General features: G+C 46.2%; 1 protein-coding gene across 1 annotated transcript in view; it reads left to right on the top strand.

Annotated features, from left to right (window-relative positions):
- Positions 1-25,669, top strand: part of LASP1 (LIM and SH3 protein 1) — a 375,357-nt gene that overhangs the window by 154,976 nt on the left and 194,712 nt on the right. Inside the window, exons 2-3 of the mRNA XM_070944361.1 lie at positions 7,495-7,589; positions 20,571-20,655. Of these exons, the coding sequence (XP_070800462.1) occupies positions 7,495-7,589; positions 20,571-20,655 (180 nt within the window). The remainder of the gene's footprint in view (positions 1-7,494; positions 7,590-20,570; positions 20,656-25,669) is intronic.

Below are 25,669 nucleotides of genomic sequence, written 5' to 3'. Positions count from 1 at the left end.
AGCAAACCCCACTCCATTCTAGTACTGATGAGGTTACCTAGTTTGGTAATGAAATGTCTGCAAAAAAACAACCAAGCTTGGAGAGCACCAAGGACCTCACAGTCTTGTTATTTGGGTTGTGGTTGCATTTTAAAATCAGATGTGGTGAATTCCCATATTATCAGCTGGCTCCAGGATATTTTGCAATTATCACAGACTGAGGGTATTCCGAAGAGTATCTATGGAGATTCTCAGTTATCCAGGTCATGGTTGTCCCAAAGGTGCTTTATCAAGAGGCAACTGGACTTTCTGATTTTTCTTTGAAGATGTTTCACTTCTCATCCAAGAAGCTTCTTCAGCTCTGACTGGATGGCAGGGAATGGAAGGATTTATACTCCTTGCAGACAGCTGGTCATTTGCATTCTTTTTGCGAGTCGTTAAGGGCTGTTCAGTTTTGACATAGATGGCCTCTTTGACCCCTCTTTCAAAGAGGGTTTGTTTCAGAAACACAGAGTACAGAAAAACCAACCCAGATGGACAGTGACATGTCTCAAAAAACTGACCAATGGGTGAGAAATCTGTCTGACAGAGAGCTTACCCAAGCAGAAAATAATGTTTTGGCCAAAGGACTGAATTTTGCAGTAACACCAGAACAGCTACCAATTGTAGATCTCCTTACAGCCACAGAGTCAGCCATCAGGAACAATAAACTGGCAGAACCAGAACCAGAACAATTAAGGATGAAGGTATCTGCAGCCCTCGCCAGTGCCAAAACACCCCCTTCCAACTTCACAATTCAAGAAAGGAGAGTAGTGACATCCCTAGGAAGAGACCCAAACATCACCATCCTGCCAGCTGATAAAGGAAGATGCAAAGTCATCCTAAACACAGATGACTACAAGGCCAAGATGAACAAACTTCTGAAGGATGCTGCTACATATGAGACTCTGAAGAAAGACCCCATCAGCAGTTACAAGAAAAAAGTCACTGATTTCTTTTAACACCTACTGAAGGACAATGCCATCACAAGCCACAATATTAGTGTCTTTACCCTGGGGAAGCCACCCCATGCATATGTGGACTCCCCAAAATCCACAAAGAGGGAGCTCCACTCAGACCAATTGTCAGCAGCATCAACTCTGTCAACTACAACATTGCAAAACATCTAACCACCTTATTAGTTCTTCTAGTTGGCAACACCACCCATCACATCAACAGTTCACAGGACTTCACTAGCAAAGTTTGAAAACTAAAACTGGACCCGGATGAGACCATGGTTTCCTATGATGTGACTTCCCTCGTCATCTGCATTCCAACTACCAAAGCTGTCATGGTAGTGAAAAAAAGACTGCTACAAGACAGCACAAAGTGCTGATGTTGTTGGTGACATAAGTGTTGGTGACAGAACCAACCTCAGCCCAGAACACATATGTGCCATGCTGGACCTCTGCTTGACCACTACCTATTTTAAATACAATGATGGTTTCTACAGACAAAAACACGGCTGCGCCATGGGTTCACCTGTGTCCTCCATTGTGGCCAATCTCTACATGGAAGAGGTAGAAACCAAAGCCCTAGACTCCTTCACAGGAATTCTACCCACTCACTGGTATAGGTATATGGACGATACTTGGGTCAAGATCAAAACACAGGAATTTGAAGCGTTCACCAAACATATCAACTCCGTGGCCAGATGCATCAAATTCACACAGGAAGATGTTAAGGAAAATAGTCTCCCCTTCCTGGACTGTGCAGTACACACTGAGGAAGACAGAAGCCTTAACATTGAAGTTTACAGAAACCCTCCCACACAGATCAATATTTACATTTTGATTCCCACCACCCACTGGAGCACAAAATGGGAGTCATCAGAACCCTACACCACCAAGCTGAAGGCCTGTCTAATAGCAAAGATGGGAAAGAAAAATAACAAACACATCAAGGAAGCCCTCAGAACGTGTGGCTATCCAAGTGAGCCTTCATCAAATCTCAAAAAAGACCTTACAGGGGCTCCTTCATAACAGAGAACAATAAACAAAGAAACGTTGTCATTCCATACACTGCAGGAATATCACACTTCAAACCCAAGAATACACTAAGGCAGAAGCTTGTCCACCCCAAGGATAAAACACCCAGACACAAACTGAGCAATGTGGTATATGCAGTACAATGCAGTGAGCCATGTGCAGATCTGTACATTGGGGAAACAGAACAACCACTTCATAAACGCATGGCACAACATAGGAGACCAAACCCATCAGGACAAGATTCAGCAGTTCATCTACATTTAGAAGACAAAGGTCACTCTTTTGAAGACAGCAAAGTCCACATTTTGGACAGAGAGGACCGCTGGTTTGAAAGAGGGGTCAAAGAGGCCATCTATGTCAAAACTGAACAGCCCTCTCTCAACAGAGGGGGAGGGATACAACATCATCTATCTCCAATCTACAACACACTTCTTTCAACAGTTCCAAGACAGCTGCACACCCATTTGCACAACTCAGGTGACCCTGACAACACAGATAATCAGGTGACCTTAACGACTCGCAAAAAGAATGCAAATGACCAGCTGTTAGCAAGGAGTATAAATCCTTCCATTCTCCACCATCCAGTCAGAGCTGAAGAAGCTTCTTGGATGAGAAGCGAAACGTCTTTAAAGAAAAACCAGAAAGTCCAGTTGCCTCTTGAAAAAGCACCTTTGAGACATTCAGAAGAATAGCAAATCTAGCTATTGGTTTTGGTCATTAAATAGTAGTGTACAAATTCCTGCTTGATAGCCTTGTTTAGAAAGCTGCTGTTTTGTACTTAGTGAAAGAAAGTAAGCTATTAGATGGAATCTGTTAATGAAGAGCTCCATCAGGGTGCATATCCATACTGTATGTGTTATTTTTAAGCCTTACAAAAGCAATGTTAGAGTATGTAGGCAGTCCAACAAGCAGATCTTTATGAAGATTCACGGTTTAATGGGTGATTTTATACTTTAGATTCTACTCAAATTCTCCCCTCCCCAAGTCGTGGAGAGGGATTATCAAGAAAAATGAAGACCACAAATTACAGTCAGGTCCATAAATATTGGGACATCGACACAATTCTAACATCTTTGGCTCTATACACCACCACAATGGAGTTGGAATGAAACAAACACAATGTGCTTTAACTGCAGACTGTCAGCTTTAATTTAAGGGTATGTACATCCAACTCAGGTGAACGTGTAGGACTTACAGCAGTTTGCATATGTGCCTCCCACTTGTTAAGGGACCAAAAGTAATGGGACAGAATAATAATCATAAATCAAACTTTCCCTTCTTAATATTTGGTTGCAAATCCTTTGCAGTCAATCACAGCCTGAAGTCTGGAACGCATAGACATCACCAGACGCTGGGTTTCATCCCTGGTGATGCTCTGCCAGGCCTCTACTGCAACTGTCTTCAGTTCCTGCTTGTTCTTGGGGCATTTTCCCTTCAGTTTTGTCTTCAGCAAGTGAAATGCATGCTCAATGGGATTCAGGTCAGGTGATTGACTTGGCCATTGCATAACATTCCACTTCTGTCCATTCAAAAACTCTTTGGTTGTTTTTGCAGTATGCTTTGGGTTATTGTCCATCTGCACTGTGAAGCGCTATCCAATGAGTTCTGCAGCATTTGGCTGAATGTGAGCAGATAATATTGCCCGAAACACTTCAGAATTCATCCTGCTGCTTTTGTCAGCAGTCACATCATCAATAAATACAAGAGAACCAGTTCCATTGGCAGCCATACATGCCCACGCCATGACACTACCACCACCATGCTTCACTGATAAGGTGGTATGCTTAGGATCATGAGCAGTTCCTTTCCTTCTCCATACTCTTCTCTTCCCATCACTCTGGTACAAGTTGATCTTGGTCTCATCTGTCCATAGGATCTTGTTCCAGAACTGTGAAGGCTTTGTTAGATGTTGTTTGGCAAACTCTAATCTGGCCTTCCTGTTTTTGAGGCTCACCAATGGTTTACATCTTGTGGTGAACCCTCTGTATTCACTCTGGTGAAGTCTTCTCTTGATTGTTGATTTTGACACACATACACCTACCTCCTGGAGAGTGTTCTTGATCTGGCCAACTGTTGTGAAGGGTGTTTTCTTCACCAGGGAAAGAATTCTTCGGTCATCCACCACACTTGTTTTCCATGGTCTCCTGGGTCTTTTGGTGTTGCTGAGCTCACCGGTGCATTCCTTCTTTTTGAGAATGTTTCAAACAGTTGTTTTGGCCACACCTAATGTTCTTGCTATCTCTCTGATGGGTTTGTTTTGTTTCTTCAGCCTAATGATGGCTTGCTTCACTGATAGTGACAGCTCTTTGGATCTCATCTTGAGAGTTGACAGCAACAGATTCCAAATGCAAATAGCACACTTGAAATGAACTCTGGGCCTTTTATCTGCACATTGTAATTGGGGTAATGAGGGAATATCACACACCTGGCCATGGAACAGCTGAGAAGCCAATTGTCCCATTACTTTTGGTCCCTTAACAAGTGGGAGGCACATATACAAACTGCTGTAAGTCCTACACCGTTCACCTGAGTTGGATGTACATACCCTCAAATTAAAGCTGACAGTCTGCAGTTAAAGCACATGGTGTTTGTTTCATTCCAACTCCATTGTGGTGGTGTATAGAGCCAAAGATGTTAGAATTGTGTCGATGTCCCAATATTTATGGACCTGACTGTATATATAATAAGTAGATACATTCAGCCCATTTTGACATCAAATGGAAACCTTGAAAAGAAATGGAACAGATTAAGTCTATATTATTACTGGATCATGTTATATAAAGTACATTAATAAGTGATCTAAAGTACATACCACCTTGAATATTTCCCATTTGCCACTTTCTAATCCTGAAAAGACTGCCCTAACAGTTTGTTGTGGATATGGGAGGATGCAGAATGAACAGAAAGGGCTATCCTAAATACCTTCTTCCAAATGTAGTACTTTGTTCTATGAGCATCTTAGAATTTAGTACTACCGTGTTTTCCCAAAAATAAGACACTGTCTTATATTTTTTTGAACCCTGAAATAAGCGCTTGGCCTTATTGCCATGCACTCAAAAGTCCAATTGGGCTTATTATCAGGGAATGTCTTATTTTGGGGGAAACAGGGTATTTTTGAGGCATTTGTCTCCTGGATAACTCATAGCTGTTTTCTATTAAATTGTATGTCAGCCTCCATCTTTGCTTGCTTGCTGTCAGCTGCTATAGCAATGGGGAGAGGGGAAGCATGCAGGTGGAGACAGTGGAAATTTTTCATGAAGCTTTGCCATGGCCGCCGACTTGGACTTTGCTTATCTCTTCAAGGTCATTTCATCTGGCTTAGGAATGCAGAAGGGAGAGACGATGTACCTAACTCGGAGACTTTCCCAAAACATCATCTAGCCAATGATTGAACTTTGGTTGCCTAGCTACAAGGGGTGGGTGGGCTGTAGTGTTTGTTTCAATTTGTTGCTTCACACGGTTTTTCTCCAGATCTTGCCTGATTTAGCTGTAATCATCTCGTTCGTAGTAAAGGTACCTTTTCTCTGATCCTATGGAGTGAAGGGTTTTTCTTTCCTAGGGATTGAGTAGAGGCAGCCCTGACATTGTAGCAGAAAGCTGAGGAAGTTTTGCATTTTTAAAAATCCTATCAACTTACTCTTGTCATGTATTATTCTATTACTTTACTGTATGTACACTGCCTCCCATAATACACCCCTCATATTTTCGTCCTTATGGTATTAATGATGTATTCCTCTCAGAATCTCTGAACATAAACTGTAGGATTTTCATAACATTTAAGACCAAAAAATTGACTGAGATGCTTAGCTTTCATGTTACTGTTTAATACAATTTCAAGTTAGGCAGTTAAGCAAACAATATTATTTTAATACATGAGCTCTCCAGTTCATCTTCTGACTTTGAATACAGGTAGTCCTCAACTTATGGCCACAATTGAGACTGGAATTTCTATCATAACTCAGTGCTGTCATTAAATGAGTTATCACATGACCGGACCCAATTTTATGACTTTTTTTTTACCATGGTTGTTAAGAGAAACATATGTTTGTTAAGTGAATCCAGTTTCCTCAATTGATGTTGCCTGTCAGAATGTCAGCATTCCAGAAGAACCCAACTCCAATTAAAAACTCCGAGACAGGCATTTTCTCAAAGTTCCCATTTATTAGAGTAGGTATTCTAGCACATCTGGGAAAACCCGAATCTGAGAGTTCCAGGTTTTCCCTCAGTAAATCAAAAAACCAAATCCGGCCCCTGCACCCATCAGTCCATCACATGGTCCAATCACCATCTGTCCCAACTTGAGACACCACTTCAATCACTCCTCCTCCAGATGCAGGAATACCATGACCTTGACCAAAAAGAAGAATGCTATTATGTCTGAACTACATTCCCTCTACTAAATCCCCCCTCCTAATTTCCCAAGAACAAGAAGGTGGCAGCATGGAAGCTTCCGGTGTTAATATGGCTTCCAAAGCTGACACAGAAACCGGTTGGGAAGGGTGCAAATCACGACCATGTAACCTCAGAGTGCTGCAACCAGCTGTAAATGTGAACCAGTTGTCAAGCGCCCAAATCACAATCCACATGACTGCTGAATTGGTGCGATGGGAGTAACATTGAGGACAGGTCATACTGTGTTTCCCCGAAAATAAGACTGGGTCTTATATTCATTTTTGCTCCAAAAGACGCATCAGGGCTTATTTTCAGGTGATGTGCTATTTTTGGGGAAATGCGGTACTAAATGCATCCGTCTGGCTGACAATCTTAACTGGGGCTTATTTTTGGGCTTATTTTCCTGTTGGGTCTTATTTTCAGGGAAACACGATATATGAGACTTTTCCCGAAGCTGTCATAACTTTGAATTGTTGTTAAATGGTCATAAGTTAAGGACTACCTGTATATGTTCTTCACACTGTCAGAATAGTTGCAGGTGACAACCAGTGCTTATTCTCAGTTCAGAAATTTCTGTTCCTATTTCAGAAGACATAAAATCTTCCACTTAGAGATGCTAGCATTTCTGTAGTAAGAACACATAACATAACTTCCTCTTTGGCAGGTTTGGGAGTTGGTCTTTAGTCAGATAGTAAATTTATTTAGTCAAATGTATATAAATACTTAATGTTTCTGTATTTCAGTGTAATACAAGTCTGTTAGAGTTAAGACATATTAGTAGTTACAAGCTAGTTATTTTAAAACTTCCTGTTTTCACTAACTAAATATAAAGTCTTGTTTGTCCTGGTTTGGTTTGTGTTAACATTTGAGCAATGAAAAGTTCTTACAGTGAGCATCTATCTAAAAAATCCTTCAGGAATGTATGACTGGTATAGTGGATTATTCCAGAAGTAGTTCTGTATTAGAATTCCCTTAATTATTCCTACTAGAATCATGAATGATTGTTGTCTTTGAATATAAATGTTTTAGCTAGGAGGAATTAACCCACTAGCAATGTACTGTAGTGAACTAATGGTTGTTTCTTATATTTCCCTAGTACTGGCATAAAGCATGTTTCCATTGTGAAGTCTGCAAGATGACCCTCAACATGAAAAACTACAAGGGCTATGAGAAGAAGCCATACTGCAATGTGTAAGTATGCTTTTCAAAGCTTTGCCCTCATAATTCTAGAGATGCACAGTTCAAAAGTATTTTATAAGGAACTATATAGATTTTGATTTGACATCTTAAACTCCCTTTGCAGATAAGTAACATGAAGAAGCTGACTAAATATTGCATCTGGAGCATTCTTAGTCCTCTGTAGTGCATTTTTAATTTTCCAAATCTCTATAATGGACTGTGTTAAGCCTTTTTTTGTTGGTGATAAATGTGAAATTAATAGCAATAATATATTACGTGACAGTGACATCAGCATAATGTGTCCTTTGCCAGAGATAAATACTGGCAAGTTTGGGTAACATGTTTGTGAAAGAATAGCAAGGAGAGTTTGTAGATTCTCTAAAAACAAAGATTCAAGAATAGTTCCTGAGCAATAATCTTGTGGAAAAACTTTGAGAGAAGTTTCCAGACTGAGGAACAACTGAGAGAAACAAAGTGGTATCCACAGAAGGAAGAAGGACTACAAGATGAACATCTTTAAACATGCTTTGGAAAGTAATGGAAGAACCAAGTATAAGGAAGTACAGCAAGGGAAATTTTAGTCAGCAGTAGGGAGCAGAAAGTTTTGTGAGAGATCGTTTTCTGTGTCGGCACTTCGGCGATTGTGCTGTGCAGCTGCAAACTGCTTCAGCCCAGTGGCCCATGAAGCCTAGCAATGAAGTGGTTTGTGGCTGTGCAATGCAATCGTGGAAGCTCCAGCTCAGAAAATGACAGGCACTTGTGGGATCTAAGTGTCAAGCACCGGGGAAATCAGGAGATTCAGGCAGTTCAAATGAGTATAAAAATTTATTGGAAGCTTAAGCTTTCTACAAACTCTGAGCTACTAATGGTCAAAGGGAATGAGTGCACAAGGACTCATGACTGATGACATGTTTGACCCCTCTCTTGGGTTTAGCCTTGTCATCTCCTACACTAAGCAATAAAGAGGCTTGCTGTCCTGTCCCAGTCCACATGCATACACATGGGTTTTCACTGGTTTATTTAACTCCATCAAGCACCTTTTGTCATTCCCTAGGGATCTGTTCCCAACCAAGCCAATAGAGTCCAACCCAACAAAGTCAATGATTAGTCCAGGTCACGAGGCAGTTAACAGCACAACAAAGTCCACCCAAGTCTGGGGTGTCCAAAGCATCATGAGGTCAACACAAAGCCCAAGGGATCACGACACAAAGAAGTCAGTACCAGTACATAGGCCAAACACATGGAGAAGTCAGCATGAAGTCCAAGAAGTCAAGGAATGAAGAAGTCAAGAGTTTCAAGGCAGTCCAGAGCGCACACAAACATGGAATTGCAAACGGTTGTCTCTGACAACCAACCACCACACTATACCCCCCTAAATCAATCCCACACCAGTGTTTCTCATTAGGAGGGGCGAAGCTACTTTCTTATGACTAGCCTCTCCGACCTCTGCTGTGCCTCGCGACACTCCATTCTTCTCATCCGTGGATCAGGTGGGGGTGGCAGGTGTTCCTCATCCAAGTTGACACACTGCTGCTGTGCCTCCCCAGGCACTTCTGCACTTCTGCTTGGGCAGGTGGCTGCTTGTCTGGGTGATTGCTCCCTCCACTTCCCGAGGTTCCCAGGATTGCATCTGTCCTGTCCCCCTGCTTTTCCTGCAGGGCCTCTGCTCTCCAGCTACAGCTGTGCCTCCCCTTTTTCTCCATCAGCTGTCTGTTTGTCCAGTTGCCCCTTCGGCAATCTCTCCACTGATCCTGGCCTCTCTCACTACTGGATTTGAGCCCTCGGCAACTTCTCAGCGCTCCTCCACCCCCCCTCTAAAGTCCCCAGAGCCCTCTCTCCTTCTCCGAGCTAGCATCCTGGGAGGCCATCAAACTACCCTCACCAGCATGGCCTGTCCCTCTGGATCCCTGTGGACCAGGCTTCTGTGGGTACAGTCTCTGCCTCTTCCCAGGACATGTCCTCGAGACCATAACCTTTCCAGTCTATAAGATACTGCAGGCGTCCCCATCGGCAGTGAGAATCCACAATGTGTGCCACCTCGTATTCAGTCTGTTCTTGCACCAAGACAGGTGTGGGAGGCCATGGGCCGATGAGGACTGACGGGAGCTGCAGGTACCAGGAGTGAGTGATGGAAGACAGGGTGCACCCAAAATCAGGCAGGCAAGATCAATTTGTATGTCACTGGGTTGATGACCACCTCCACCAGAAAGGGCCTAAAAAACTGGTGGTCCAGTTTCTTGGAGGGGCACATTGATGGAAGATGCCTAGTGGACAGCCAGACCAAATCGCCAACTTTCAGGGATGGAACAGAATGTCAGTGCCGGTCCACGAATTTCTTATAGTCCTCTTTGGCCTTGTCCAGTTTGTCTTTTAGAACCTGATGCAAGGCCTTGAGTTCCTGAAGAAAGACTGTGGCAGCTGGCACCAGAAAGTCCGATGCGGTCAGGGGAAATAGACACGTTGTCAACTGTCCGACTAGTGCACCCAAAACAAGAAAACACTCTCAGGAGCTTTGAATTCCCAAAAGTAAAACTTTATTGGATACACCATTTTGGTACTGAAGAATCAAAAACAGCTCTGGTTTTCCCATGCAAATGCTTGTCTAATTAAAGAATAGTTTCCCTTTCTTCCAAACCCTGGGTGATCACATTGTCCAATCATGAGACATCCTTTTGTTATGGGAACAGTCCACCTCCTTCTCAGGCACCTGCCGTTGTGACCTTGATGGTTGCCAGGCTCTCACGGTTCATGCACATATTCTCAGCATTCCATGCCACCCTTCCCTACCCCTAGTTCATTGGCAAGTTGAATAGTGTTAAGGTTTGAATGAAGCAAAGTGGTTCAGTCTTGACACACGGGTGGTAACGGTAATTTGCCAGGAATGGGGACATTTGCATGTACATGTGTTGTGCATTATTGTATGCAAATTCTGCTAATACGAGCAAGTCCACCCAGTTGTCCTGTTGGAAATTGGTGAAACAGAGCAAATATTGTTCTAGTACCACAATCATTCATTCCATGCCTCCATCCATCTCCGGGTGATGTGTTGAAGAGAGGCACACTTGTACCTCCAGAAGGCCTACGAATGCCCACCAGAACCAAGCCATGAACTGTACTCCACAGTGTCTCACGACCCATTCAGGGAGGCCATGGAGTGGAAATACATGTTGTATAAACAGCTGGGCCGTTTTTCGTTCCATGGGGAGTCCATCACATGGGATGAAATGAGCCATTTTTGATAGTATATCCACCACCATGAGAATTGTCATGGCCCCTTGAGACTTTGGGAGGCCTGTGATGAAATCCTTGGAGATGTTCCCTTATGGCCTCTGCATCCTTGGAAGTGGAGTAAGTCTTCTGACCATGATCAGGGGCTGGGTTTTGCCTGCTGGTAACTGGTCCAACTTAGCTCTGTGGGCAATCACAAAGGGGTCTTGCTGTCACTGCGTTCGGATCTTCTTGTCCACTGATGTCTGGGTTGATGTGAATTTCTCGGAATCGTGGTCCGGGGCAGCACGTTATCTTCAGCGCAGGTATACTTGGGATTTTGGGAGAGGGCGTTGGCCCTCTGGTTCCGACCCCTAGGGGTGTAGGTGACCTGAAAGTCAAACCAGGCAAAGAACAGCTACCACCGAATCTGGCATTGGTTTAGTTTCCAAGCAATTTTCAAATGTTCCAGGTTCTGGTTGTCGGTATGAACTTCTATCTCAGGGGTCCTCAAATTTTTTAAACGGGGCCAATTCATGGTCCCTCAGACTGTTGGGGGGCTGGACTGGCTGGGTGGGTGGGGCTAGGTGGTCATGTGACTGGGTGGGCATGGCCAATTTAGCAGTCCATTAAACAATTCACACAAATTAAACTTTAATTTGTTTTGCTCCTGGGGTATTTTATTTGCTTTTGTTTGCATGTTGCTCTTTTGGTTGACTTTTCTTTTTATTAGATTGTTTTTTAAGTTGTTTATGAGTCTAGTGGTCCATTTCAGGAAATTCAGCTTTGCATCAATTCTTCTCAGCCCCAAGGAGCTTGCAATCAAACAAGTCTCTCTCTCTCTCTTTCCCCCCCTTTCTCTGCATGCCAAAGACCAGCGGGGAGGCGGGGCAATCCCGCGGTCTTTCCAAAAGTAACACATCTCTTGTCGCTTGAAACTTGAAGACTCAAGGCAGCTGTTGCCTCCTGCCGCTTTAGGCTTGGAGCTGTAAGCCGCATCTGGAAAGTGCTGTGGCAGAGAGAAGCGGCTGTGGTCAGCCCTAGCTTTGCTGTCCATTGCAGCTAGGAATCTCAAATACGGCTGAGAATGAACATTTGTATTGCAGCCGCTGGAGCTACTAAACAAGCAGCCAAGCTAAGTGCCTGAAGGACCCCATCTTGTCACTGGGAGTCCAGGTGATTGGCGAGCGAGACCTCAGCCGGGCTCCTCAAGAGACGAGGAGTGCACAGGGGGCCGATCTAGCGCTCAGGCTGGCTACAACACAAACATTCATTCTCGGCCTTATTTGAGATTCCTAGCTCCAATGGACAGCAAAGCTAGGGTTGACCCCAGCCAATTAGGGTTGACATCCCCCTGCGTCGGGGTGAGGGCAAGTGGGCGGCAGGTGCCTGGAGGCCCTGTGGAAGCTGAGAGGCAGGCCCAAAAGACAGCTGAGCCTCGCCGTGTCCACCCTCACACAAGGTGGCCCTTCGGCTGAGTGCAACAGGTCTGGTGTGGATTTCCCTCCCCCGTCGTTGACCTTACCTTCCAGTTCCAGACCACAGGGCTCACAAAGGTAAGTTCTGTAACATACACCTGTATGTTAAACTGTCCAAGTGTAAGTTCCACAAGTCACAATTGGACTACCTAGGGTTTCAGATCTCACCAAAGGGGGTGGAGATGGACCTCGCGAAGGTCAAAGCGGTGTTTGACTGGCAGGCACCCAAAACACGAAAACAACTACAAAGTTTCTTGGGTTTCACCAACTTTTATCACCAGTTCATCCCATCTTTTGCCCGAGTAGGCCTACTGCTTACCGATCTCTTAAAAATTAAGCACCTGACTAAGAAGCCACATCCGGGGTGCCTGGTGCCATGGATACTTAAGTGTCAGCAAGCGTTTGAGCTCCTAAAAACCCTGTTTGCAAGGGAACTGGTGCTTCAACACCCAGATCTGGCTAAACCTTTCGTGGTCCAAGCGGATGCCAGTGATGTGGTTGTGGCAGCAGTCCTCCTACAGGCGAACGGGGAGGGGGCCTTACAACTGTGTGTGTCAGCATTCCAGAAAAAAACCCTAACTCCAAGTAAAAACTCTGAAGCAAGCATTTTTCAAAGTTCTATTTTTTTTTTTTTAATTTGATTTATATGCCGCCCTTCTCCGGAGACTCAGGGCGGCTTACAGTGCGTTAAGCAATAGCCTTCATACTTTTGTATATTTATACAAAGTCAGCTTATTGCCCCCACAAACTGGGTCCTCATTTAACCTACCTTAGAAAGGATGGAAGGCTGAGTCAACCTTGAGCCTTGGAGAGATTCGAACCAGCAGTAAATTGCAGGCAGCTGTGTTAATAACAGGGTGCTTTAAACCACTGTAGTACCAAGGCTATTTACTAGAATAGGTAAACTGGCACATCTGGGAAAACCCGAATCTGAGAGGTCCGGGTTTTCCCTCAGTAAATCAAAACCCCCCAAACCATCCCCACACTCCTCAGTCGATCACATGCTCCAATCACCATCTGTCCCATCTTGAGACATCACTCCGACCACTCCTTCTCCAGATGCAGGATCAGCCTGACCTTGACCAACAGGAAGAATGCTATTATGTCTAAAGACAACCCCTCAATTAAATCCCCCCTCCTACTTTCCCACACATGAGAAGGTGGCATCATGGAAGCTTCCAACCTAATATGGCTTCCAAAGCTGACAGTGTGCTTATACATCGTGGAAGCTGACTGAAACCGAATGTAACTGGCCCATATGGGAAAAGGAAGCATTTGTGGTTCGGTGGGCCCTGTTGACATGGCAACACCTACTGGAAGGGTTGGGGAGTTGCCATTTGAGGTATGGACGGACCACAAGAACCTGTAGGCCCTCCAAACCCCACAGCGACTATCACCAAAACAAGTGTGATGGGCATTGTATTTTAGAAGGTTTAACTTCCAATTGAAATACCTAACGGGGAAAGAACTTCCTGGCAGACGCCCTGTCCAGGAAACCCCAGTATGATAGCGCTCGGGAGGAGATAGTGCAGGCTATCATACCAACAACGCAGCCACGAACACTAGCAGTTCAACAGACGCTTCCAGCATCCCAACCGAACACATGGGCGGGGGCCATACCTCAGGCCATTCAGGCCACACTCCCTACAGACAAGTGGTTCCAGGAAAACTGGTCTCTGCTTACCCAGAGAGACGGCTTTGGTTAGAAGGGATCCAAGCTGTACTTGCCACAGGCTGTCCGATTAGACGTGCTTCGTCGCTGACAAGACAACCGCTCGCCCGGCCATTTCGGGTTCCTTAAGACTCTGCATTTAACTAATCAACAGTTCTGGTGGCCTCGTATGAAAAAGGAAATAGAGGAGTACGTGCGGAGCTGTGTCGTGTGCACCACCATGAAGACTCGACCCGGAAAACTTTCTGGCCTCTTACAGACAGTGGCAGCCGCTGTTTGTCCATGGGAACAAATAGCCATGGATTTTATTGTAGATCTACCAAAAAGCCAGGGCCATAAAGTTATCTGAGCTGTTATAGATCTCTTCTCAAAGCAGGCTCATTTCGTTGCCTGCTCTGGCCTTCCCTCTGCCAGAAAGCTGGTGAAACTGTTTATAGTCCACATATATCGACTCCATGGCGTTCCCCAGAGGATAATATCCGATCGGGGGGTACAGTTCACCACCAGATTCTGGCAGGAGTTCTTGGCCAGAGTAGGGTCATCGCAGGGCCTTAGTTCAGCATTCTACCCTGCTACCAATGGAGCTGCCAAAAGAGCGAACGCGATGGAGCGTTATTTGCACTGCTACGTTAAACAACAGCAAACCGATTGGGCTAACCTACTCCCCTTTGCTGAAGTAGCATATAATAATGCAGTTCACAGCAGTATGGGTTTTACCCCTTTCCAGGTGGCTACTGGAAGGGAGTTTGTCCCAATACCTGAGTGTCCCCAGGTGCTCCCAGAGGACTTGGGAGTCCAGGGTTGGGTAGCACAGACGCAACAGGTGTGGCCAGTGGTAAAAGAGGTGTTAGGGCAGTCAGCCAAGGAGTAGAAACAGCAAGCTGACAAAAGACTGAGATTACAACCCCCTTTCCATATAGGACAGCAAGTATACCTATCCACCAAATACCTAAAATTGAACATGCCCTGTAAGAAACTAGGCCCGAAATTCATTGGACCGTTCCCCATCATGACGGTTATTAACCCTGTTACAGTACAACTCTGCCTACCCCAACTGTTGGGTAAAACCCACCCGGTCTTCCACTGCAGCCTAATCCATCCAGCCCAAACATCCCAGATCAGAGGGCTTCCTACTCAGCCACCACCACCCATCACGGTGGGGGGGACCAACTTTACGAGGTGGAGATACTAGACACCTGGTGGCATAGGGGATGGCTGCGATACCTTATATTATGGAAGGGATATCCCCTCTCAGAGGTGTTGTGGGTACCTAGCAAAGACGTAAGGGCCCCTCACCTGGTGACCAGGTTCCACTGGAGGTATCCGGCTAAACTGGGGGGGGAGGGCCCTCTGCCTATGGTCCACTCACCGTAGTCTTTGTGTTTCAGGTGCTGTCTCCGTGGTAGGGGGGCTGCATGTCAGCTCCAGTGTGCCTGGCGGCCCAGGGCTGCCATGCCGGCAGGGGACGTGATGGGAACCGTGACACAAAGCATGACAGCCCGCTACTCCACACCTATTTACCCAGAACAGCTGCGAGCAACCTCAGTAGTACACACGGCCAGGATGAGACAGCCTGCACATCCGACAGCATTGCCGGTACAAACAGCTGAGAAGCAGGCTGGGCGCTGGCAATGATGCAACCACAGCTGATCCGCGGAGGAGCAGAATTGCAGCGCCGCACCCTGCTGGGAGGCGAGTGCCAGGCACTTCCGGAGTCACATGGGCTGGGATCACATGTGTGGGTGGGGCGGCTACCAATGCTTAAAAGGTGGTGGGGAGCACGGAGAAAGTAGCTCTAACAAGATTTTCACTGGATTGCTTTATTGTGATTGTCAGTTTGTGCTGGCGTGGATAAACAGGTTTCAAACCAGCATTTGTGTTTGGCGTCCTTACTCTCTGTCCAGAACCTGACAATATGTTTGAATGTCTGTCTTGCTGGGAAGGGTTAATATCACAGCCACTACCAAATGCCGACTCGGGGTAATTCGAGGCTGTTGAGCCTGGCCTGCCATTAAGACCACCTGACTTTGCAAGCTCTCTAGGTTGGCCTTCAGGAGTTTCCTGACATTTTTTTCTTAGCGGAGCACTTGGCAGCCATGTAACATCAGTACCTGGGAAGATACTGGAAAAAATAATAAATAAACAGATCTGCAAAGATCTAGAAACAAAAAGTTATAACTAAAACCCAGCATGGTTTTACAGATCATGCCAAACCAATCTTATTTCATTATTTCACAAAGTGACTAAATTAGTAGACCAGCGAAATGCTATGGACATAGTATACTTACACTTCAGCAAGGCATTTGACAAAGTAGACCACAAACTACTTCTTAGTAAGCAAGAAAAATGTGGGATAGACAACATTACCACCAGGTGGATTTGTAACTGGCTGACAAACCGTATTCAACGAGTAGTTGTCAGGTTCCGAAATAACAGACTCCAAACGATGATGATGATTGGAAGGTTCTTTATCTCTGTCTCAGTACAGACTGACATCCATTAACAAGAAAAAGGAAATATTGTTACAGCTATCGCTCCGTGCTCCCCACCACCTTATGTAAGCCATGTGAACAATTATCTTAATTACCAGCTCCACCCCTCCCACACACTCCTAATCCACCCACCGGATACCTGCCCACATCCTGGCTACACCTCAGCTGTGCATTGAGGTTTTGGCAGCAAGCCACAATCACCCCTGGGCCCTCTCCTCTCGAGCTCAGGCTGTCTTCTTTCGTTTCCTTCAGCCCAGCCTTCAATAGCAAAGCAAAGCAAAAACAGCAAAGCAAAAAGCAAAGCAGTTTGTGTTTGAGAGGTGTGAGAGGGCTGCCGGCCACCTGATTACTTCATCGGGTGGTGCTCGGCAGAGCACCTCTCAACTGTTCTGCGGAGCGGCAGTTTGGCTGCGATGGCGCAGCGTCTGGAGCGCTCCAGGCAGAGCGGACCTGGGCGGCATCAAGAGGTAGTAGCCGGGCTGGGGAAATGAAACGGGCATCTGGCGAGTGGCTGTTCCGCCTGCCGGAATGGTGGCCCCGAAGCAGCAGCTGCGCTAGGGATGACAGTAGTCCTTAATGGTACTACATCTACATGGAGGAAAAAGTAAGCAGTGGGCTACCACAAGGTTCCATCTTAGGCCCAGTACTCTTCAATATCTTCATAAATGACTTAGATGAGGGAATAGAAGGGGAACTCATCAAATTTGCAGATGACACTAAGCTGACAGGAATAGCCAACACCCCAGAAGACAAGCTCAGGATCCAAAAAGATCTTGACAGACTTGAACAATGGGCCCTATCCAACAAAATGAAATTTAAAAAGCAAGGTTTTACATCTGGGTAGGAAAAACCAAAGACACAAGTACAGATTAGGCAAAACCTGGCTCAAAACCAGTAACTGTGAGACGGACCTTGGAGTCCTAGTGGACTATCACTTAAATATGAGCCAGCAGTGTACGGCAGCTGCCAAAAAAGCTAATACAATTCTTGGTTGTATAAACAGAGTCATAGAATCAAAATCACATGAAGTATTAGTACCGCTTTATAAAACCTTAGTAAGACCACACCTGGAATACTGCATCCAGTTTTGGTCACCACATTACACAAAAGATGTTGAGACTTTGGAAAAACTGCAAAGAAGAGCAACTAAGATGATTAAAGGCCTGGAGACAAAAAACATGAAGAACGGTTGCAGGATTTGGGTTTGGCTAGTCTGGTGTGTGTGTGTGTAAAAGGCAGCACTGATCACTGATCATAACAGCACAAGAACAGGCACTAAGCAACAGATCCATAGAAGCAGGGATTTACCACACTAGATAGAACCCAAGGGGTAGATCAGTGTCTCTCAGCTGAAAGATATATGGACTTTAACTCCCAGAATTCCCCAGCCAGCCATCAAGGAGTTTCCACAAAAGATTGTGGAGAATAATAGAGCTAAGAATCTGTGGGAGCCAAATATGGCTTTTTCAGGCTCGTGTCTCGGTGTGCATATTTTCCAATGAGACAAAACGAGACAGAAAGATCATTTTATTACAATTTATCAGAATATTCAGACAAAAGAGGGAACCCCAATCTTTAGTTCACATCCCCTTTTATAGTTAACAAAGAAATCTGAAAGAGGAAAGTTGATTGGACAGGATAATAGCATACATGTTTATTAAAATGAGGTCTGAAGGGGAATAAAATGTAAGGAGAAAGGTTGTTTAGGGTTCACAAAAGAGATAAGCCAGACCCCAATTTGTACTAACAAACTTTTCTTATCAGGAGCTAGTCTCTAGCTTGTTTATCAGTTTAGGAATGTTAAAAGCTAATAAATCTTGAATATCACTTTAAAAGAAAGGATATAAATCAGATTAAAATGCAAAGGAAGATTTTGTGTGTGTGTGTGTGTATGTATGTATGTATGTAGAAATCAAGCCATACATAACATGCTCTCATGCAGAATTCTTCTAGTTGCTTACTTTATTAAAACGTAAAGGTTTCCCCTGTCGTGTCTGGCTCTAGGGGGTGTTGCTCATTTCCATTTCCTAGCTGAGGGAGCCAGTGTTGTCTGAAGACACTTCCGTGGTCATGTGGCTGGCATGAGTATACACCAAGGTACATGGAATGCTGTTTTCCCATCAAAGTAGTACCTATTTATATCTACTTGCATTTGCATGCTTTCAAACGTCTAGGTGAGCTGGGGCAAGAACGTGTGCTCACCCCATCATACACTGCTTGGGTCTTGAACTGCCTGCCAACCTTCTAGTCGACAAGCCCAGCATCTTAAGTGCTAGGCCACCATGCCCCTGCTTAATTTATTAGCAGATTGAAATCTTCTACATCTGTGAAAATTGAATCCTTTACACAAAAACACAAGGCTGTTTGCAGAGCAGTGGAACAAAATGTACAGTACATGTGTGACTTCGATGATAAGGAATGAGATTTTATGAGAGCTGAATTTTTGATGAAAAATATAATAATGGAACAACATGATTACTGTATTTAAGTGTGTAGGGTTAATATTTATTATAAAGTTTGAGATTAATCTAGAAGCCTAGAAGCAACTTTAATGAAACAGGAGTTCCTGAAAATCATCCACATGTATCTACTCTCCTCTGGTTCAGAATATTGAAAACTGGAAATTTAATGGCTTCTGTCTCTAGTCCAACATTACATTAGGCTAGAAATGTTGAATTCTTGGGTTTATTCTGAGAATGATTTTTATTTTTTTTATTTTATATCAAATTTATATACCGCCCTTCTCCCTGAGGACTCAGGGCGTTGTACAGCCAAATAAAAACATAGACTACAAATATTAAAATACTATTAAAAAGATATATATAAATTTGGCCCCGTAATTAAAAAAAACCAATGACAAACCAATTAAAAACATTTAAAAGTGTTAAGCCAGCCCGGCTTGCTGAAAAAAGAAAGTTTTAAGGGCACGGCAGAAGGCACCGAGGTCTTGGATTCTCCTTATCTCTGGGGGCAGTTGGTTCCAGAGGGTAGGTGCCCCCACAGAGTAGGCCCTCCCCCTGGGGGTCACCAGCCTACATTGTTTGGCTGATGGCACCCCGAGGAGGCCCTCTCTGTGGGAGCGCACAGGTCGATGGGAGGCCGTCGGTAGCAGCAGGCGGTCTCGAAGATATCTAGGTCCTATGCCATGGAGCGCTTTAAAGGGGATAACCAACACCTTGAAGCGCACCTGGAAGACCACTGGGAGCCAGTGCAGCTCACGCAGGAGAGGTGTTATATGGGAGCGCCATGCGGCTTCCGTAACTACCCGCGCGGCCGCATTCTGGACCAGTTGGAGCCTCCGGGTGCCCCTCAAGGGGAGCCCCATGTAGAGAGCATTGCAGTAGTCCAGGCGAGAGGTGACGAGGGCATGAGTGACTGTGCGCAGGGAATCCCGATCAAGAAAGGGCCGCAACTGGCGTATCAGGCGAACTTGACAAAAAGTCCCCCTGGCCACAGCCGTCAGATGTTCCTCCAAGGACAGCTGTGTATCCAGAAGGACTCCCAGATTGCGAACCCTCTCCAAGGGGGCCAAAGACTCGCCCCCAATAGTCAGAGATGGAGTCATCTGACTATATCGGGATGCCGGGAACCACAGCCACTCAGTCTTGGAAGGGTTGAGTTTGAGCCAGTTTGTCCCCATCCAGATCCGCACAGCCTCCAGGCACCGGGACATTACTTCAAGGGCATCGTTGGGGTGGCCAGGGGTGGAGATGTACAGCTGGGTGTCATCAGCGTACTGGTGGTACTTCACCCCAAAGCCACGGATGATCTCACCCAGCGGCTTCACATAAATGTTGAACAGATTGATTGATTGATTGATAAATGGTGAGGTGACAAAGTTTTAACACAGCTTTTCCTAACATGTTAAAATCTAAATACGTTAGCCTATCATTCCCAGCCAGCCACAGCTATTAATAAAATGTTTGTACAAAACCATGTATCTTTTTCCTCCTTAAATTTAAATTTTGACTATTTTTGTAATCTTTCAGGGACTGAAAGTAACAGTAATAAATTGTAAATACTCTTACTGTGATGGATAGAATTGTGAAGGCCCACAACTTGTTCAGAAACCAAAAATGCAATAAACAACCTAGAAAGGGGAGTAGATAGTACTGTTTCCTTAATTATCTTTATTTTTTTGCAGACATTATCCAAAGCAGTCCTTCACCATGGTGGCTGACACTCCAGAGAACCTGCGCCTTAAGCAGCAGAGTGAACTTCAAAGTCAAGTGAGGCTTTTAATTGTTTGTTCTCATCCTGCCAATTGCAGTATTTTATCAGTTGCATTCTTTATATAATTAGCCTTACCAAACCATGCTAAAAGATTTTAGTTAAGTCAACATCTTAAAAATAGAACATGGCTTACTGCTTAAAAAACAAAGCTGCCTTACTTTTCCCATGTTACCAGAGGAAAGGAAATTAACAGCCAGATGAATACCGGATGGATGCTGGGAGCCAGAGGCCTTTTTGCCGCGACCCATTCGCGGCGGCCCATTTGCTGCCACCCATTTGCTACCGCCACCCGTTCGCCACCAACTGTTTGCCGCCGCCACGGCCTATTCGCTGCCACCCATTCGCCAGCGCGGCCCATTTGCCGCGGCCTGTTTGGCACAGCCCATTTGGTGCAGCCTGTTTCGTACGTGCCATTTGCCCCAGCCCGTTTACGGCCACCGCGGCCCATTTGCCCCAGCCCATTTGCTGCCGCCACGGCCCATTTGCTGTGGCCTGTTTGCCATGGCCTGTTAGGCACAGCCCATTTGGCGCAGCCCGTTTGGTGTGGGCCGTTTGCTGCTGCCCGTTTAGGGCCGGTGCGGCCCATTTGTCGCCGCCGTGGCCTGTTCACCACCTCCGCAGCCTGTTCAGCACAGCCTGTTTGGCGTGGCCCATTTGCCACTGGCGTGGCCCATTTGGTGCTGCCCGTTTACCACCGGTGCGGCCCATTTGCCACCGCCGCAGCCTGTTCAGCACAGCCCATTTGCCGTGGCCCATTTGCCGTGGCCCGTTTGCTGCTGCTGCCGCACGTTTGCCACCACCACCGCAGCCCATTCTTGAACAGCTGATCAGCGCCACACCAATCCCCCTCCCCCCGGCCGCAACATTCGCTGTATAAAGATGCACTGAAATTTTCAGTGAAATTTAGGGGGGGGGAAGTGTGTCTTATACGGTAAATATGGTAATGGAACAAAGTCGAGCAATTTTATCTTTCAGAAAATCTGCAAATTCTTCAGCACACCCCGTAAGATGGACCTCAGTCTCCTCCTTCGCTAGGAGGAGACGGCTCACCTTAAAGAGGGTTGCTGGTCGATTATCTGCAGATGCAATTAGTGCGAAGAAGTATTTACACTTTGCCGCATGAATCGCCACGAGGTAGGCCTTAATAGCAGCTCTTACCCATGTTCATCTCTTGTTTTCTACCAGCTGCGCTCTAGACGTCTCTTCATCCATTTCATCCCTCTCAGTTCCTCTGTATACCACGGAGGGAAGAGAGGTCTATGGGTGAGGAGAGGTTGCATGGGCGCAACCCTATCCAGAGCCTCAGTCACATTCGTATTCCAAGCAGTGACTAAGAGCATAGGTGGACTGCGCAGCAGAGCTTCAGTTATAACCCCCAGTTCCTTCTGGAACCCATCTGGATCCAGTAGTCGATGGGGCCGGACCAATCTAATAGGTCGTGCCTCCCTGTGGGCGGGTACAGCTCTCGAGAAACTCATTGCCACCTGTCTGTGATCTGACCATGACAGGAGGACCAAAGACAAGTCCACCAATTCCAGGTCACATAGGCACTGCTCCAACAACACCAAATCGGGTGTGTGACCACTATTCCTAGTCAGGCCCTGGATAACCTAGGACAGGCCCATGGAAGTCATGGTTTCCATGAAATCTCAGGCTACCTCTGGCCCCACCCCCAGGGATGGCAGGTTGAAGTCCCCCAGATCTATAAACCTGGGGAACTCCACTGTCTGCCCCGGGGTGAGGTCCAAGAGCCCGGGTAGGGAAGCTGCCACGCAGCAGGGAGGCTGGTACAGCAGCAGTAGCAATTCCACCTGATCCCTTGAGGGTCTCACAGCCAGGCACTTGTGGAGCCGTGTCCCTGGAGGCTGCCAGAGATTCTTTCATAACAGCCACACCCCCTCCCTGGCCCTGAGGTCTAGACTCAGGGGTGAAATGCTCCCGGCTCGGACTGGATCAGCCAATCCGGTAGTGATGATGGCCGGTAGTTCGGAGAACCGGTAGCGATGGCAGCTCGAGGCTCCGCCCACCCACCCAGAAGTCATTACTTCCTGGTTTTAACCAGGAAGTAACCTGGTTTTTTGAGCCTCTACGCATGCGCTGGGGCCAAGAGAGGCGGTGGTGGCGGCACTGCATGTGCAGCCTCGGGACATCCGCCCTCTCTCCTGGAGTGCCACTGCCGCCCCAGAGCTTGCCTTCGCCTCTGCAGCCCACTGGCCGCTCTTGCCCTTCTCTTTCTGGGTGCAGTGCTTCTGCTTGTTGGGCCTCTTCCCCGCAGCGCTTCTGCTGGTGCCACCATGCAAGCCTCCCATGAGGAAAAAGAGGGAAAAAGCAAAGCAGCTGGCTGCAGAGTCTTCAGGAGCTTCAGGAAGTGGCCCAACAGGCAGAAGCGACGCGTCCAGAAAGAGACTCCGGCCTTGTCCCGGAGCCGCCGCCCGTTCGCCCTTCTCCTTGGGTTGGGGGCCGGGGCCCAGGGACGCGCCATGCACCGAAGCCCCGGAGCCACTGCCTGCTCGCTGCCTGCCTCAACTGGGTTGGGGAATGCACCATTCCCCAACTCAGGCCTTGCCCTGGAGCCGCCGCCCACTCGCTGCTCACTCGCCCGTCGCCTTGGGTCGGGGGCCGGGGCCCAGGGATGTGCCATTCCCCAAGGCCCTGGAGCCGCCGCCTGCCTCAACCGGGTCGGGGAATGCTCCATTCCCCGACACCAGCCTTGCCCCGGAGTGCAAGTGCACACCCAACCTGCTGCTGATGAATGAATGAAATAAACGGTGTGCACTTGCACAGCCGGCGCATGGACCAGGACGGCAATGGTGGTGGCACATTCAAGGAGGAGAGTGGCTCTGGTAACTTTCGGGCACTTGCCTTCCCTGGCAGCTAGCCGTGGGAGAAAGGTAAGGACACACCGCCTGGCGAAGGGAGAGTGGGCGGTGGCTCCGGGGCAAGGATGGTGTCGGAGAATGGTGCATTCCCTCTGGTGCATACACTTCCCTCTGGACCCAGCCAGGTCTTGGTTATACAAGCCAGATCAGCCTTCTCTTCAAGAATCAAAGGCTAGCCTTATTGCAGGCTGATCTGACATTTAAAAGCAGCAGCCTAAGACCAGGGGGCAGAACACGAAACTGGTACTAAACACAGAGGTCGCATTCCCCGTGATTTGCTTTCCGTATCTCCTGTTACTCAACACCACTGAAATAGACCACCCTCCTCTGCTTTCCCTACAAACCATTCCATCCTCCATCTCTCACACTCTTCCTTAAAAAAGGGGAACCTCCTCCAACTGACAAACTGTCAGGGGCAAATTGAGCCCAATAGGCACTTGCTCTCAGCAACCTCAAACTCACAACACCCCTTCCTTACTGCTGCAGAAGGGTCACATCCAGCACCCCCTTATCACCCAACATACAATATATTCACTCAATGCACAAACAGACCCTGCCCAGTTGCTCTCACCCACCAAGCAGGGAGCCACTCCCCCCCTAGTTCTCACCCAGGGGAGATGGACCAACACACTCACCTCTCACCCAATTTCCCCCTTCAGCCCCAAAGTTCCCCGAACAGCCTTCCCAGGCCAGATTACAAAACATTCCAAAGATTGCACAAAGTAATCAGAGGAGCAGCCAAAAGGCATGCTATGCTGCACTAGATGTTGTTGCAGCTGTGCAGTCCTATGATGTCTCTTGAAGTTCAAACAGTTCCGAGCTCCCACTAGCCAATTAAGCATCCAAAAATCCCAACAGTTTATTGAAATTAGCTCTCTTAAAGTCCAAGACTCTAGTTTGACTTTGTTCTATTGCTTGTGCTTGCATAATGCTGAATTCCAATATTGCATGATCACTCCTCCCCCCCCCCAAGATTCCTGTAGCTTCAACACCTTCTATCATTTCATCTCTGTTAGTGAGAATTAAGTCCAATATGGCTGATCCCCTAGTTCCCTTCTCTACTTTTTGGGTGACAAAGTTGTCTGCTAGGTTTTGCAGGAACCTGTTTGATCTTCCACTTGGTGCAGAGTTTGTCTCTCAGTTGATGTCAGGATAGTTGAAGTCCCCCATATTGTGATGTGCTTCCTACATACCTTAGTTAACTGACTAGCAAAAAGTTCATCTATTTCCTCTGTTTGGTTGGGTGGCCTATAGTATACACCTATGGCAATGTCATTTTCCCCCATTTTATATTGACCCAAATGCATTCAAGGCAGTTTTCATCATTGTTCTACTCTATTTCTGTAGAGATGTAGTTATTTCTTATATATAGTGCAACTCCACCTCCTCTTTTATTTGGTCTATTTCTTTTAAATAATTTAAATTCCTCTAGTTGCATGTTCCAGTTGTGGGTTTCATCCCACCAAGTTTTCATAATGGCAAAAACATCATATCTGCCTTCATTTACTTGAATTTCTAGTTCACCCTGTTTATTCCTCATACTTTTTGCATTGGTGTATAGACATTTGAGTTCTTTTTGACTGACCCTGTGTTTACTTTCTACATAACCTGTTTTGTGCCTGAGTTCCCCTACTTCATTACCACCTGTTTGATTAGTGCACATGGTATGACACTCACTATTAAACGCTTGATTTTGCTTGACAGCAAGGTTGATATTCTTATCTACATCTATGTTACATCTACTGATAACCCTATTAGTTTTAGATTGCTGGGAACAGAAATGTTCTGTATCAATTCTGTGTCCCCGCTGTTCAGTTTAAATGTTTCTACAGAAAATCTGAATTTAATGCCAAGTAACTCAGTCCCATTCTTTGATGGATGCAAACCATCTCTTTTGTACGGTTTTTCATTGGACCAGCTGCAAACATCATGATTAATAAAACCAAAGCCTTCCCTTTTACATCACTCCTTTAGCCACACATTAAACTCCGCTACACGCTGGCCTTTCCCTTTTTGTTCCTTACTGTATATACTTCTAAAACCTCTGAAAAGATAAGCCTACAACCTATACTACTGAGTTCCTGCCCCAAGCTCTGGAATCATTCTGCACAGAAAGTACATCTTTTTGGGA

Source organism: Pituophis catenifer, unplaced genomic scaffold (assembly GCF_029215685.1).
Source record: "Pituophis catenifer annectens isolate HBS135680 unplaced genomic scaffold, rPitCat1.0.hap2 SCAF_5, whole genome shotgun sequence".
NCBI lineage: Eukaryota > Metazoa > Chordata > Lepidosauria > Squamata > Colubridae > Pituophis > Pituophis catenifer.
This window is presented reverse-complemented; position numbering and strand designations above follow the sequence as displayed.